Source organism: Abramis brama, assembly GCF_963993115.1.
Source record: "Abramis brama genome assembly, chromosome: 17".
Taxonomy (NCBI): domain Eukaryota; kingdom Metazoa; phylum Chordata; class Actinopteri; order Cypriniformes; family Leuciscidae; genus Abramis; species Abramis brama.
Genome location: NC_139979.1, coordinates 33,824,411 through 33,840,549, shown reverse-complemented (window position 1 = coordinate 33,840,549; position 16,139 = coordinate 33,824,411). Strand labels below are relative to the sequence as shown.

Sequence of the window (16,139 nt, the reverse complement as noted above, 5' to 3'; positions counted from 1 at the left end):
CACTTTAAATAAGTCTATTATGCTCACCAAAGCTATAAAAACAAATTAATATTGTGAAATATTACTGCAATTTAAAATAACTGTTTTCTATGTGAATATATAGTAAAGTGTAATTTATTCCTCTGTTTAGAGCTGAATTTTCAGCATCATTACTCCAGTCTTCAGTGTCACATAATCCTTCAGAAGTCATTCTAATATGATGATTTGAAACAGTTATGCTGCTTTAAATTCTGATAAATTCTGGAAACCATGATATACTTTTTCTTTTCTTCTTTTCTTTACTTTAAAGGTCCCGTTCTTCGTGATCCCATGTTTCAAACTTTAGTTAGTGTGTAATGTTGCTGTCAGAGCATAAATAATATCTGTAAAATTATAAAGCTCAAAGTTCAATGCCAAGCGAGATATTTTATTTAACAGAAATCGCCTACATTGAACGGCCCGTTTGGACTACATCCCTCTACTTCCTTCTTTAATGACGTCAGTAGAACAGTTTTTTGACTAACCTCCGCCCACAGGAATGCTCCCTCAACTCTACCGAAATTCGTTTATGTACTTGCGCACTTCTTATAACTTACTGTGTTTACTCAGCTCTTACAGTGATTTTCTGAAGTAAAACTGACGCTTCATCTTTTGTGTGATGTACAATAAACTTTATTAAACTCATCAGTATATGTTTGATCATCATTCGGACCTGGTCCGAAACAGCAGACTTGTAGGCTATTAATAAATAATGGATACATACAAGCAGATGACAAATACGTTATAATAACCGTAATTAAACTACTAAACTATACCTGTTCCATCTCTATACAGCACTCTGACTCTGTAGGCATTATTGTCCGACTCGAAATGAACACGTTACTGAGAGTTTCTGATATTTGTCATCATTCCATGAGATGAAATTGTCCTGATAGACTGAGCGCGAGCTCGTGAGGCTCCGCCCCCTAGGTCGTCCAGCAGCAGCTTATTTGCATTTAAAGGGCACACACTAAAACAGCGCGTTTTTCTGAGCCCCCAAAAATGACAATTTAAACATGCTGTAAAAAATGATCTGTATGTATGATCTGGTATTTTGAGCTGAAACTTCACATACACACTCTGGGGACATCAGAGACTTATTTTACATCTTGTGAAAAGGGGCATAATACGGGACCTTTAACTTTTGATCAATTTAGTGCATCATTGCAAGGTATTCATTTCTCTGATAAAAAAAAAAAAAAAAGACTTTATCACCTCAGTAAGTGAGAGACTATATGGAATGTACAGTGTGTACAGGACCTTTGACACATTTGATCCACATTCCCTATTCTTATAAACATATATTAGCATAAAATCTAACCAAAAAATCTTGATGCATTTTTATGTAATCAGTTGATGATGCATTTAATTTGTGTTCAGGTTCAGAACTGATGCCTAAAGCTCTCTCGACTCGAATCATCGGAGGAATCTGGTGGTTCTTCACCCTCATCATCATCTCCTCCTACACAGCAAACCTGGCAGCGTTCCTCACCGTGGAGAGGATGGACTCGCCTGTAGACTCGGCCGATGATCTGGCCAAACAGACCAAAATAGAGTTTGGCGTCCTCAAAGATGGAGCCACCATGTCCTTCTTCAAGGTACAACCCTCTGAAACGATCATGTGGACGTTTACCAATGATAAGACATGCTGTTTATTCCATGAAGCTTCTTGTTGAGAACCACTGCTGAATGTTAAAAGAAGATGTGTTTGAAAGACAGCTTCAGCTAACTTTTTTAAAAAAAAAGAGAGAGAGAGAGAGAGAGAGAGAGAGAGAGAGAAAATCAATACAATTTCACAAAAGCATTTTTTAAGCTTTTCCAGTTAGATCTTAATTCCCACTGTAAAAGGAAATTCTCCTGTGCTGTCACTTCTCATGTTTGAAGTGTTCCTTCATAATGATTTTTTATTTATTTATTATTATTCCAAAAGTTTAAACTTTTGCCTGCAGGGTTTTACTTTTCCACAGCTTTGAGTTTTTGCTTTCAGATGCTGCAGTGCCGAGCATAGAAGAATATATAAAAATATATCAGGTTTCTGAGTGACACAAAATCAAGCCGTCTTTAAACCAATGATTGCGTATTCATACATTCTTTCAAAATATAGGCTGCTTTCATGGTTTCTGCTGATGTCCTAATATTTTTGTGTACATTATCATTTTTTGTTTTGATTTATGTTTGAGTTCAAAATTGCATCAATACTTCCAAAGCCTTGCTTTGACATTTAGTGTACAAAGTTCCTTTGATTATGTGTCCTTTTTGTCTTCTGAAGTATATGATTTCAGCATTAGAATGTAGATTACAAAAACAGGTGTTTGCAATTAAAATAGCAAGCTGTCGCTGCCTGAACACCTTCAGTTCTGCTTGTTTTCTAAAACTTCAGCCGTGGTATTATTTCAGCGAGCAGACCTGGAACGACAAATGTTAATTTAACATTTTATCAAGAGTAATCAAAGAGCGCTCACACTTGTTAATTTTCTTGGGTCACTTTAAATGTTTCATGGAATTGAGCCAACAATTATCCGTGATTAGCTACGGTTTCTTACGTGACCTCCTTTAAAAAACCATGAAATGCCATTTAAACCGAGTGCTAATTGTGATGTTAAAGTTTCATTATCTTGCGACCGCAAACTACACACACACACACACACACACACACACACACACAATTGGTTCCACTTCTAAATCCACTAGTATGTTTCATGAGCTCACTATGAAGAAAACCCAACCCAGGCTCACTTGAAATACATGGCTTTGCCTACATTTCTGCCAAACTGCAAAACGTCTCGGTTACGTATGGTAACCCTCGTTCCCTGAAGGAGGGAACGGAGGCGTACATCGTAACCGACGAATAGGAATCTCGCTAGAGAGGCCAATCTACTTCGAGTGAAACTAAATGCACATTGGCGTGCAATCATTTGCATCAGCTGTTCAGCCACACAGCACGGGTATGAGCAGCAGGTGCGATTGCACTTCATTTTTTGATGAGCTGGCTGCCTCGACGGTTCACAGCAGATGTGGCGACGGGAACGTACATTACCATACGTAACCGAGATGTTCCCTGTCAGTCGGTCACTCTCCACGTATGTCGTGGCCGACAAATAGGAATCCCTACCAAAGCGCCACAGCTGCTGACCACATCCAGCGCCCTGTGCGAGCCTCTTGCCCCTTCTTGCCTGGAAGGATAATAGGAGAGGGCTTACACAGAGCGTATCTGTCACTGTTGTTCTGTGATAACCCATACAGTGAGATTATTGGATAACACTGGGAAAGCGTGCCCTTTCTGTTAGAAAGGAGAACGCTGCGGAAACCACATTCTTCCCCGAAGGAGTTATGTGGAGATATACATATGGACTAACCCGAAGGTTGTACTGCATATGAATACTGGGTGACTTAGCCCAAGGGAAAGACACAGGCTTCCGTTTAGGAGCAGCCGTGGAAGAAATACACATATGGGATCCCCGCAGGGTCACACATATGGGACCCAGCCTAGACCCGGTTCTCAAGGATTCAATGGATAAAGGACTGGCACCAGACACTCTGCTGCGTCCGGGCCGAGGGTGTTGGAGGACTCAACAGGTTTTTCACTCTGGAGCAATAAGGGTGCACAGTAGGGTGCAGCAAACCGACAGAGCCGGGCCTCTCAGTGCTTCTACCCGTTTAGGGTGAGAACACGGGAGGAGACCGGCTCTACACGTAGGCTATAATATCTAGCGAACGTGTTAAGTGTCGCCCAGCCCGCAGCTCTACAGATATCTGTTAACGAGGAGCCACGTCCTTGCTGCAAGAAGGAAAGCACAGACCCTATCGAACATCTTCGGGGGTCCTCTCGGCGAGAGGAACACCACTCGACGAACAGGTTCCACTTCAAGGCTTACGCACTTCTCGTAGACGGCGCCCGTGCTGAAGTGATGGTGTTAAGTACCTCTGGGGGTAAGTCACCTAGAACCTCCTTGTCCCGTCCAGGGACCACACATGGAGTTTCCAGAGGTCCGGACGCGGGTGCAACAGGGTGCCCCGTCTCTGAGTCAGAAGGTCCTTCCTCAGAAGGTCCTTCCTCAGAGGAATGGGCCAGGGAGGGACTGTTACAAGGAGCATGAGTTCTGGGAATCAAGTCCGGGTGGGCCAATAGGGAGCCACCAGAAGGACCTGCTCCTTGTCCTCCCTGACTTTGCACAGGGTCTGGGCAAGTAGGCTCACTGGGGGAAACGCATATTTGCGGAGGCCCCGGGGCCAGCTGTGTGCCAGTGCGTCCGTGCCGAGTATTCCCTCGGTCAGGGAGTAAAACAGCTGGCAGTGGGAGGTCTCTGAGGAGGCAAACAGGTCTACCTAAGCCTCCCCGAAGGCGCTGACGAATCGCTGTCTGAATCCAACCGAGAAAAGAGATCCTCTGCACGGGGGAGAGTTTGCTCTTTTCCCAGTTGACCTGAAGACCTAACTGGCTGAGGTGCCTGAGCACGAGGTCCCTATGTTCGCATAACTGATCTCGAGAGTGTGCTAGTATGAGCCAATCATCGAGATAGTTGAGGATGCGAACGCCCTGTTCTCTCATGGGAACAAGTGCCCCCTCCATGACTTTCGTGAAGTCACGGGGAGAAAAGGACAGCCCGAAGGGCAGGACCTTGTACTGATATGCTCGACCCTCGAACGCAAAGCGCAGAAACGGCCTGTGTCGAGGAAGAATCGAGACATGAAAGTACGCATCCTTCAGGTCGATCGCTGCAAACCAATCTCGGGGACGGATGCATTCGAAAATGCGTTTCTGCATGAGCATTTTTAACGTTAGCTTGTGGGGACTCCGATTCAAAACTCACAGGTCCAAGATCGGTCATAACCCACCGCTTTTCTTGGGTACAATGAAGTAGGGACTTCATTGTACCCATGACACCCATGACCCCATGTACCCATTGTACCCATGACATGAGTCAGTACCCTGACCTCATATCGGCTGAAGGGACCGGCTCTATCGCGTCGTCACCTGCACCACTGCCTGAAGTAACCCTCTGTGGAGGATTAGATTGCGGCAGAGGCGCAGGGTCTCCGCCCCTTTTCAGGAACGAGAGTCTCGACCGTAGCTTCGAGATGGTCATCTTCCCACAATGGGTACATGACTCATCCACGAACGCTGCATCAGCATGTTCAATGCCCAGACAGCGTTCGTGACCATCCCACAATCCCTGGTAACGACCGCATCCAGAAATACACAGGTAGAGTGACATCTTTAAAAAGACGCGCTCTACCCGTGCAAGCTCTTTCAGGAGACTGCTCTCCTTGGTGCTGAAGCACGCAGGGGAACGGTCGCAGCGAACACAGACGGAAGTGTGCAGCCTGTCGTGTGCTGTCTCTCTCTCGTGGCGATCTTACCAACCTCGTATCCCATCTTACGGCCTTTCAGCGCTCTTGGCGCACCGTACCAGCTGTAAGAACAGCCTTTTCGTTTTGCTCAGTTTACAAACAACACAAACACAAAAAGACAGAAAGAGAGAGAGAAAGAAGTCGACCCCAATCCCGCGCTGTATGGCCCGCACCAGACGTAAGATATCCTCCTGGAGAGCTTGCTCATTTAATATAAACAGCTTCCATGAAGAGAACAGCATCGAAACGCTCGGCTCCAAAGCAAAAAGCTGAAGTGCAATCGCACCTACTGCTCATTATATATATATGTGTGGCTCGACAGCTGATGCAAATGATTGCACGCCAATGTGCATTGGCTCATTTAGTTTCACTCTAAGTAGATTAGCCACTCTAGCAAGATTCCTATTCGTCGGTCACGACCTACGTCGAGAGTGACCAACTGATAGGGAACTATACCTATACACACATCCCACGGGAGTTTTAAGCTGAAATGAACACTACTGTTCTGTTGCACAAAAATTATGATTACAGGGGCAAATTATCAATAATGAAAGACTTTTTTTTTTTTTTTTGTACATTACTATGTGCTATTTTGACATTTGTATCACATAATCAGTTTCATATATTTGTTTTTTTCTAATGTAGTAAACTTGCTCAGTCGCTCATCTAATCTCACCATCACCATGATTTTTGGAATGACTTCTCTTGAAAGGAAGAAGTTTTAGTCACATAACATCGGTTAATGGAAACGCCACCATTTCGCAATAGTTTTTTATCAACATTTAGAAAATATCGCAAAAGTTTAGCGCAATTCTGTAATGGAAACGTGGCTATTTATAACTCCTCTAGTGTACATGCCACATGAAAAGTGCAGTGAAATGTACCTGGACCAACATATTTTTAGAAATGTAGGCAGAGTCACATATTTCCAATGAGCCTCTTTTGCAACCTCGTATCCCACAATGCAACGTGCTCGACTTGACCAGTGTAAAGAAATAAACCAAACACAGTTTTCCAACACATTTTCTAGACTTAATATTTAACCAACCACCAAAATATAATTGTTTACACAAACTTACTAAATAATGCAAAATAACCATGCAGCATACTGTTGTTTGGAAAACTTATTTTTGCATACTGCTTCACATATTATTTTCAAAAATATTATTGACAGTTTCTAATGAAAAGGATCCAGCAGGTAGTAGGCTAGCGTTCACGTACATTAAAACGAGCACAGCTGTGGTGAAAGCAGGATAATAACTGCCATAATCCAGTGTACACAGTGACTGTTTAATCTAGGAAGTGTCAGCTATATCACTCCAGTCGCTTATTCATTCTTGTGCAGTCCAACGTTGAAGCCAATTCCCAGCCACTTTCAATTATATTGAGAGACACCAGGGAAAATAGCGTTTGAAGGGGGAGGAACAATAACAGGTGCTCAAGGTTAAGAGAAGAGCGCCAACACCAGCACACCGTAGTGTGAAGCTGGAGAGTGTCACTGTAATGGAGACGAGACTCAGGACGAGGAAAATCTCCTGGATGTCTAGTGTGTTGCTGTCAACTGGACCTACAACAGTTTCTGTTCTACTATATCTGGTTGCAGCAAAACACATAGTCACATGACAATTGTGTAAATTTGTCATTTTATACAAAAGAAGTGTGTTGCATAGGGATGTTGAATAAAAACATTTCAGTTATTCTTATGAAATTATATAGTATGCAATTGTATACATTTTGTATTCAAATTAGCATGCAGATTCAGTTTTGCAAGCGTTATTTTGCACAAAATAAGCACAGGGCTAATTGTTTATGCTTGATCAGCGAGCATTTTTATCCAAAGCAACACATGTATTAAAAGTTCAGTCCCCCTGGAGTATCCTAAGGTTAAATGTCTTAATCAAGGGCATGAAGGTGGAAGCTCATGAATCTCTCGTTGTGTAGCGTCATCCTTTCAGATATTAGCCTGGATCTTAAACTGCTGTCACACCACACTATTCATCAACATCAACTCCAAAAACATACTTATACATACAATTTTCAGCAGTTTACAGCTGAAATAAACACTTGTGACAGTAAACAAATAGCAAATTGTATTCTATTAACTAGCAAATGATCAATACCGAAATACTTTTGTTTTGCACAATATTATAATTAATAAAAAAATTAAAAGGTAACTGTGAATTGTGTGATATAAAGTCAGAATTGGATCATATAACATCACAATTGTGTTATAAAGTCAGAATTACATGATATAACCTTGCAATTGTGTTATAAAGTCAGAATTGCATGATATAAACTAGCAATTGCGAGTTATAGTCAGAATTTTGAGATATAAATTCGCAATTGCAAGTTATAAAGTCAGAATTGCAAGAAAAAAAGTCAGAATTGTGCATTATACAAAACAGATTTGATTCAAAGCAGCTTCACAGTGACAAATCAGTGCAAACTTCATAAAATAATTATGAGACAAATTTAATGTTTGCGCTAAAGCAGCTCAATAGTGTCATTATTCAGCTCAAATCAGTTCAGTGTTGATTCAGTTCAGTTTAATAAATGTGTAGAAGTTGATCCAATTATGAAATGTTCAATTCAGCTATAAGCATCACTATTGAAGACAATAGTGTCGTGTGAATATACAGTATATTGTACGGACCAGCAAACCAGAGTGAGTCCAAAAATGCGAACACATGCTACTTTAGATTACTGAAAAAATTATGCTTCTCTCTTTCAGAAATCCAAAGTGTCTACATTTGAGAAGATGTGGGCTTTCATGAGTAGCAGACAGAGCACATCGTTCGTCAAGTCCATTGAAGACGGGATTCAGAGAGTGTTAAAGTCCGACTACGCTCTGCTTATGGAGTCGGCCACCATTGAGTACGTGACCCGCAGAAACTGCAACCTCACGCAGGTCGGCGGCATCATCGACAGTAAAGGTTACGGCATCGGCACCCCGAAAGGTAAAGCCACTGGTACTACACGAACTGTTTCACCGTTACTACACAAACTGTTTTGATTCTGAAAGCGGATGAGCCACAAGATAAGCGGTTGTAATATGCTAATGTATGCTGACCTTTGACCGTGCATTCTCCTTTCTAGCCTACACGATTAGGAATATATCTCTTGGTGGAAGAATTACTTTGTGTAGTTTGATTTATATTTAAGGTGAAATATACCTATAGACACATTTTGGGGACAAATTTGAACCCAGAAGTGAGCTAAATCTGACAAAACCTGTAAGGGACATCCTTCTGTTTCTGAACCTAATGAAATTTTATTTCAGGATTGAACTTCATTCAAGTTTGTTATAAATGACTGGATTGTTTTAATGTCTTTCACATTGTTTAAGTCAAGTTCAATTCACCTTCATTGACATGCATGTGAATCAAAATTGAAGTTTGGTGGATCTGACCACCAAAAGCAAGACATTTGATCAAAAGATGATGTAAATATCACATACTGACCTCTTAGCTGAATTCATAAGACTTACAAGCTGCATAGTTTGCAGTGTTGAAGTAATTTTACATGCCTAAAGCCTAGTGTGACTGGAACTTTACACAGTATTCATTAAAAACTGAGCGTGAAATAGAGTGGGTGCGTGTGTGTGTGTGTGTGTGTGTGTGTATTTAACGCATTGTTGAAACGCCTCTCCTTTCAAGCGTGGAGTTGGTGTTAGAATGTTAAAGCATTCTTGTTTAATTGCAGTTTTCTCAGTACTTCATATTCCACTGAAGATTCTGATTTATGAATGACTTTATTCCAGGCTCACCGTACAGGGATAAAATCACGATCGCTATCCTGGGTATCCTGGAAGATGGCCGTATGCACATGCTGAAGGAGAAGTGGTGGAGCGACAGCAACTGTCTGGAGGACGAGCGCTATGAGACGGGTCCCATGGGCATCCAGAATCTGGGCGGCATCTTCATTGTGTTGGCATCTGGGCTGGTGCTGTCCGTGTTCGTGGCGATAGGAGAGTTCATCTACAAACTGAGGAAAACTTCAGAGCGCGAACAGGTGAGATGGACTGGAAGTGGAAACTATAATGTCATTGACTAATAAAGAGGAAAGAAAACGATTACTTGTGGTGTTCTTTGAACATTAAAGGTCCTTGCACACAGAGTCAGAAATTTCCGCACATTAAAAAATAAATACGACCTCACGTCACGTTTTGTCTGTTATAAAAAAAATTGGATCGGGTTACATTTTCTGCGTTTTTCGCATTTGTAGCAAGCATTTTGAGAGGTGTTTTGACAATTCAGAGCCACCGTACAAGCGAACGCCAAAATCCAGAACTGTTCAGGATCGATTGGTTCACTGAAATTCTGCAACAGATTAATTAATACGCATCAGACTCAGTGTGCAAGGTTTTTGTGCGTGACAAATTTTTAGGATGACCCTTGTAATGTACAATGTAATATACTTTTTGCATTCCTGGGTCCGTTTGTACCTGGTGGAACATAAGCTTTTAAAACAGTCATGACTTAATATTTCACAATACTGTGGAGATGGCGAGTCAGCATCGTCAGCTTCATATTTGCAGCCAACACTGACTCAGAAAACACTAGTTTATTAATACATATTTAAAATGTCTCTTTGCTATTTCTTTTTCAACACATAACTTTTGCCAGTGATTTGTCAGAGAATGTTATTGTGTTTTTACCATGCTATTATTAAATTTACTACCTTTTTATTGTTAAAAATGTCGAATGTCTTTAAATAAATAAATAAAAATGACAAGAGTGATGCAATACAACTATATTATATCAACTATACAGTGAGGAAAATAAGTATTTGAACACCCTGCTATTTTGCAAGTTCTCCCACTTAGAAATCATGGAGGGGTCTGAAATTGTCATCGTAGGTGCATGTCCACTGTGAGAGACATAATCTAAAAAAAAAAAAAAAAATCCAGAAATCACAATGTATGATTTTTTAACTATTTATTTGTATGATACAGCTGCAAATAAGTATTTGAACACCTGAGAAAATCAATGTTAATATTTGGTACAGTAGCCTTTGTTTGCAATTACAGAGGTCAAACGTTTCCTGTAGTTTTTCACCAGGTTTGCACACACTGCAGGAGGGATTTTGGCCCACTCCTCCACACAGATCTTCTCTAGATCAGTCAGGTTTCTGGGCTGTCGCTGAGAAACACGGAGTTTGAGCTCCCTCCAAAGATTCTCTATTGGGTTTAGGTCTGGAGACTGGCTAGGCCACGCCAGAACCTTGATATGCTTCTTACAGAGCCACTCCTTGGTTATCCTGGCTGTGTGCTTCGGGTCATTGTCATGTTGGAAGACCCAGCCTCGACCCATCTTCAATGCTCTAACTGAGGGAAGGAGGTTGTTCCCCAAAATCTCGCAATACATGGCCCCGGTCATCCTCTCCTTAATACAGTGCAGTCGCCCTGTCCCATGTGCAGAAAAACACCCCCAAAGCATGATGCTACCACCCCCATGCTTCACAGTAGGGATGGTGTTCTTGGGATGGTACTCATCATTCTTCTTCCTCCAAACACGTTTAGTGGAATTATGACCAAAAAGTTATATTTTGGTCTTATCTGACCACATGACTTTCTCCCATGACTCCTCTGGATCATCCAAATGGTCATTGGCAAACTTAAGACGGGCCTTGACATGTGCTGGTTTAAGCAGGGGAACCTTCCGTGCCATGCATGATTTCAAACCATGACGTCTTAGTGTATTACCAACAGTAACCTTGGAAACGGTGGTCCCAGCTCTTTTCAGGTCATTGACCAGCTCCTCCCGTGTAGTTCTGGGCTGATTTCTCACCTTTCTTAGGATCATTGAGACCCCACGAGGTGAGATCTTGCATGGAGCCCCAGTCCGAGGGAGATTGACAGTCATGTTTAGCTTCTTCCATTTTCTAATGATTGCTCCAACAGTGGACCTTTTTTCACCAAGCTGCTTGGCAATTTCCCCGTAGCCCTTTCCAGCCTTGTGGAGGTGTACAATTTTGTCTCTAGTGTCTTTGGACAGCTCTTTGGTCTTATCCATGTTAGTAGTTGGATTCTTACTGATTGTATGGGGTGGACAGGTGTCTTTATGCAGCTAACGACCTCAAACAGGTGCATCTAATTTAGGATAATAAATGGAGTGGAGGTGGACATTTTAAAGGCAGACTAACAGGTCTTTGAGGGTCAGAATTCTAGCTGATAGACAGGTGTTCAAATACTTATTTGCAGCTGTATCATACAAATAAATAGTTAAAAAATCATATATTGTGATTTCTGGATTTTTTTTTTTTGATTATGTCTCTCACAGTGGACATGCACCTACGATGACAATTTCAGACCCCTCCATGATTTCCAAGTGGGAGAACTTGCAAAATAGCAGGGTGTTCAAATACTTATTTTCCTCACTGTATATTTTTTATCAATATTTATGAGAAATTTGATCTGAAAATATAATTATCTGAAATTTATAAGAACATATAATGTGAGAATTACCAATATAAATTATGGATTTTTTAGAAATTTGAATCTACCTTTTCCGGGTCAAAACAGACCTGAATGCGATGAGAGGGTTAAGACATCAGGCTTGAAACTGCAATGCTCTATCAATCACGCAGGACCGAACATCACGCAGTGTCCTACAAAACCTCCCACATTAGCCCAGCAACTGCTAAAACGCCAGAGCAATCACCCAGAAGACCCTAGCGAATGCCTAGCGAGGCCTTGTACCATTACACGTACAGAGTAACAGATTTTAGACATACTGAGATGAAGATGTTCAGCACGCTGACTAAAGCTGAGCCTTCATTCACACCTGATAACATCACAGAATAGATCTGCTATTTGAAAGGAGAGATGAATAACCGATCGAACATCAAAAAGCATAGCAAGCAAATCGCAAATCACTTTTTATGTAGACACATCTCGCAGATAAGATGCCAGTGCTGAGGTTGACATTTAAACCACTTTGATCATGTATTTGAGTGTAAAAGCACGCTCTAAAATGAGAATATTTTTATCACATCCTCCTCAAAATGAATTATGTTCCTTACTAAACTGGAACATTGTGTTATTTTTCCACACATGTTGGAAGTTATTTTAAGGATTGTTTTTGGTCTTGTTTAGAAGTAGCTATAATATTATTTTGCTTGTCAAAAAAAGAAAACACATTGAACACTGAAAGACATAAAAAGGCAAAAAGATCATAAAAATGATCACAAGAATAAATAACATTTAAAAATATATTCACATAGAAAACAGTTAATTTTAAGGGGTGGTTGATTTTGATTTCACTTTAACTTTAGTTAGTGTGTAATGTTGCTGTTTGAGCATTAACAACATCTGCAAAGTTATGACGCTCAAAGTTCAAAGCAAAGGGAGATATTTTCTTTTACAGAAATCACTTTTTTGCTAATCAATGACTAGAAGGTCGTTAACTCCACATCAGCTACATAAATTCATAAAATAACCATTCAGAAACGTCCTGTTGCTTCTACATGTTGTCACTTCTTCTTGAGTCTCTCCATCTTTGTCTGACTCCGGTTTGAACATAAAAGGCTAAACGTTTTTTTAAATGTTCCGTGCGTGTGTGTGTGAGGTAATCAGAACTGCTAACACACACACACACACACACACACACACACACACACACACCCACCCACACACACACACACACACACACACAAGCTCTTGAAGCTCAGCCCTCTGTGCCGGGAGCAGCAACTCATTTGCATTTAAAGGGACAGACACAAAAACGGTGCGTTTTCGTTCACCCTCAAAAAGTGACAATTTTAACATGCTATAAAAAAATGTCTGTGGGCTAAAACTTCACATACACACTCTGGGGACATCAGAGACGTATTTTACATATTGTAAAAAGGGCATTAAAAGACCCCTTTAAATTGTAATAATAGTTTTTACTGTATTTCTGAAACAAAAGCAGCCTTGGTGGCATGAGACTTTGAATATTTTCAATTTGCTGACAAACTCCTAGCTTCCGTCCCACAGTTAGCACCAACATGTCTTCCTCAGCTAATGAACGTGAAAGTACTTATTTCCTCTTTTCTTGTTATCCTTCCCACCACACCATGTCCCTTTTTTTCCATCAAGAGGTCTTTCTGCAGTGCGGTGACGGACGAGATCAGACTGTCGTTCACGTGCGAGAGACGGGTGAAACTCAAGCCACCCCACCAGCATCCGCCACCAGCCACGCTGAAGACAGACGCGGTGATCAACATGCACTCCTTCAACGCCCGTCGCCTGCCAGGACAGGACAACATGAGCCGCAGCACCGCAACGACGCCCGTGTTTCCATGACTTGCCTGGGCGACGGCCAACTGAGGCACGTCCCCGGAGCCGTGCCGGAGAGCAGGGACTACGGCTCCGAGATGATCACGGCATTCACCATCAACCGCAGAGACATCCGACACCACATGGCCAGTCAGAACGGTGGCAGTAGCAGCAAACCAGTTAGTGACCACATCCTCAAACCAATGTATCCCACAATGCCATTGCGAGAGGGAGGCCGATCCGTATCCTTCCTGTGAGAACGAACCACGTCTAGCCAAACTAACCGAGTCTGATGTTTACAAACGGCACTCGAAAGACTCGAAGGAGCCCCCCCCTCCCCCCTCCCCCGATCAAACGAAAACGTGTTTCTCATTGGAACCGAGTGAAAATGTGGAAACGAGGCTTTTTATGAGCATGGCAATAAACGAACAGACGAATGGGAGTAGTTTTCTTAGAGTATCATTTATAGCACATCAAGTTCATTTCAAAGAGTTTTTGTGGGGGGTGCAAAACAAACGTCTCTGTGAATGCGATGTACATTACAGGTATGCGTCAGACTGTAGGAACGGTTTAGTTTAATACCGCAGCAGTCATGTGACCTGCTAGATTAGTAGAAAACCCTTAGACTGCGAGTTTAGAGAGTGCAGACGAACATCGTTTGCTCACGGAAATGCACAAACAAACAGGGTTGATTTCATTAGAGTCACCTAAACGAATTGACAAATGAGTAACAACTCTGTACGGCAGTTTTGAGCAAGACTTGAAGCCATTTTGATTTATTTGTGCTTCATACATTGCCGGCAGATGTTTTTTTTTGTTGTTTTTTTTGTTTTTTTTTACACAACGAGATCTAATGGTAATGACGGATAAACACAAGAGTTGCCAAAGATCTGTCGTCCAAATGGATTTAGACACTTGAAACGCAGCTTGCCCTACAGACAAGAGAGCGAGTGACACGTTTGTTAATGAGTTATTCCTGAGAATTACAGCCTTCATATCAAGAATACTCACTTCACATGATACGTACAGAGGATTCAACACAAAACGAAGAGCTTGCCATATATGAAGAGCTTATGAAGGAAACCGTTTTAAGACATACATGAGTGAGAATGTCTCTTGCCATGTATCTATTCAGCTACGACTATATTGGCTTTTGCCATCAGCATCTGCTATGTCAACTTGTGGAAGTACAGAGTTTATAGATGGTGTGGCCTTCATCAAAACATCAAATCATTCCATCTTCCACTCTTGTTGTTGTCAGGTTTATTTACCCAAACTGAAAATCACCCAAAACCTGTGATATTTTGTCTTCCCTGACACACAAAATCCGATGTTAGGCAGAATGTCCAAGCTGCACTTTTTTTTTCCATACAATGAAAGCTGATGAGAGCTTTTTAAAAAAAAAAAAAAATGGATAAAAAGTACCATAAAAGTAGTCCAAGATTAGATGTCAAAACCTTGTCTCACACATACTGTAGCTATCGTGTAGATTCAGAAAACTCAGTATAATGTACTAGTCATACAGACTACTTTTATAGTGCCTTTATTGTCATTTTTGTGTGTGTTTGGAAATATAAATCACCACCCGCTTTTGTTGCATGGAAAAGAGTAGCTCAGATATTCTGGCTAAAATGTATATAAGAAAGAAAATTATAATTGTACCAGTTTGGAACAACATGAGGGTTAGTAAGTGCTGACAAAATGTTTGGTTACACTTTATTTTGATAGTCCACTTCAGACATTCTACTAACTATAAGTAACTTTGCAACTACATTTGAACCAACAGTCATTAGAGTGTTAGTAGACTGTTAGGTTAGGGGTCAGGTAAGTTGACATGTAGTGGACCATCAAAATAAAGTGTTACCAAATGTTCATTTGTGGTCGAATCGACCTAATGGAAAGGTAATGTTTGGATTTTTTTTTTTTTTTTTTTTTTACCTATAGTATCATGCATAAATCTTGTGATCCATGTGATTGTCAGAAGCTGAAAGTGATTCTATTGATAATGTGGGTAATATCTCAACACCTTCATTTCAAAACATGCTCATATTCACCTTTCTCTTTATGTGTTATCTGGACTTGATGTTACGATCTGAGATGATCAGGAGACTTTCACATTTGCATATTTAAGTCTTCATCCAATAAAGAGAGTCAACAAAGACGGCTACAGTAAATTGCAATACAAGCATGTTAAACATCAAAACTGCAATACAGATGTACGGTACAGGACCCTCTCATCTCTGAACGTGGCATTTACTGACAGTTCATAGGTAGTTGAAATACATCCGTGACGGTTTTCAATGTGGGAAACCCTATAAACGTTCCCATGATGAGGTGTAGGTGCTAAGAGTCTTCACCCGCTGCCCCACCCCCTCGCGGCAGCTCGACCAATCACAGGCCTCCGTGAGGTCAACCTAACGGACAGTGTCGAACACAAAAGCAAAAACAAGAGAAAAAAAAATGACGCATTTTTGTGTTTTTATGGTGAATTATGTATCGACCAGAATAA

At 41.2% G+C, this 16,139-nt stretch overlaps 1 protein-coding gene across 1 annotated transcript in view; it reads left to right on the top strand.

Moving 5' to 3' along the window:
• Positions 1-15,026, top strand: part of grik3 (glutamate ionotropic receptor kainate type subunit 3) — a 154,521-nt gene extending 139,495 nt beyond the window's left edge. Inside the window, exons 13-16 of the mRNA XM_084088612.1 lie at positions 1,399-1,616; positions 8,102-8,327; positions 9,131-9,381; positions 13,453-15,026. Coding sequence (XP_083944738.1) covers positions 1,399-1,616; positions 8,102-8,327; positions 9,131-9,381; positions 13,453-13,887 — 1,130 coding nt within the window. The 3' untranslated portion in view covers positions 13,888-15,026. The remainder of the gene's footprint in view (positions 1-1,398; positions 1,617-8,101; positions 8,328-9,130; positions 9,382-13,452) is intronic.
• Positions 15,027-16,139: the final 1,113 nt, after the last annotated feature.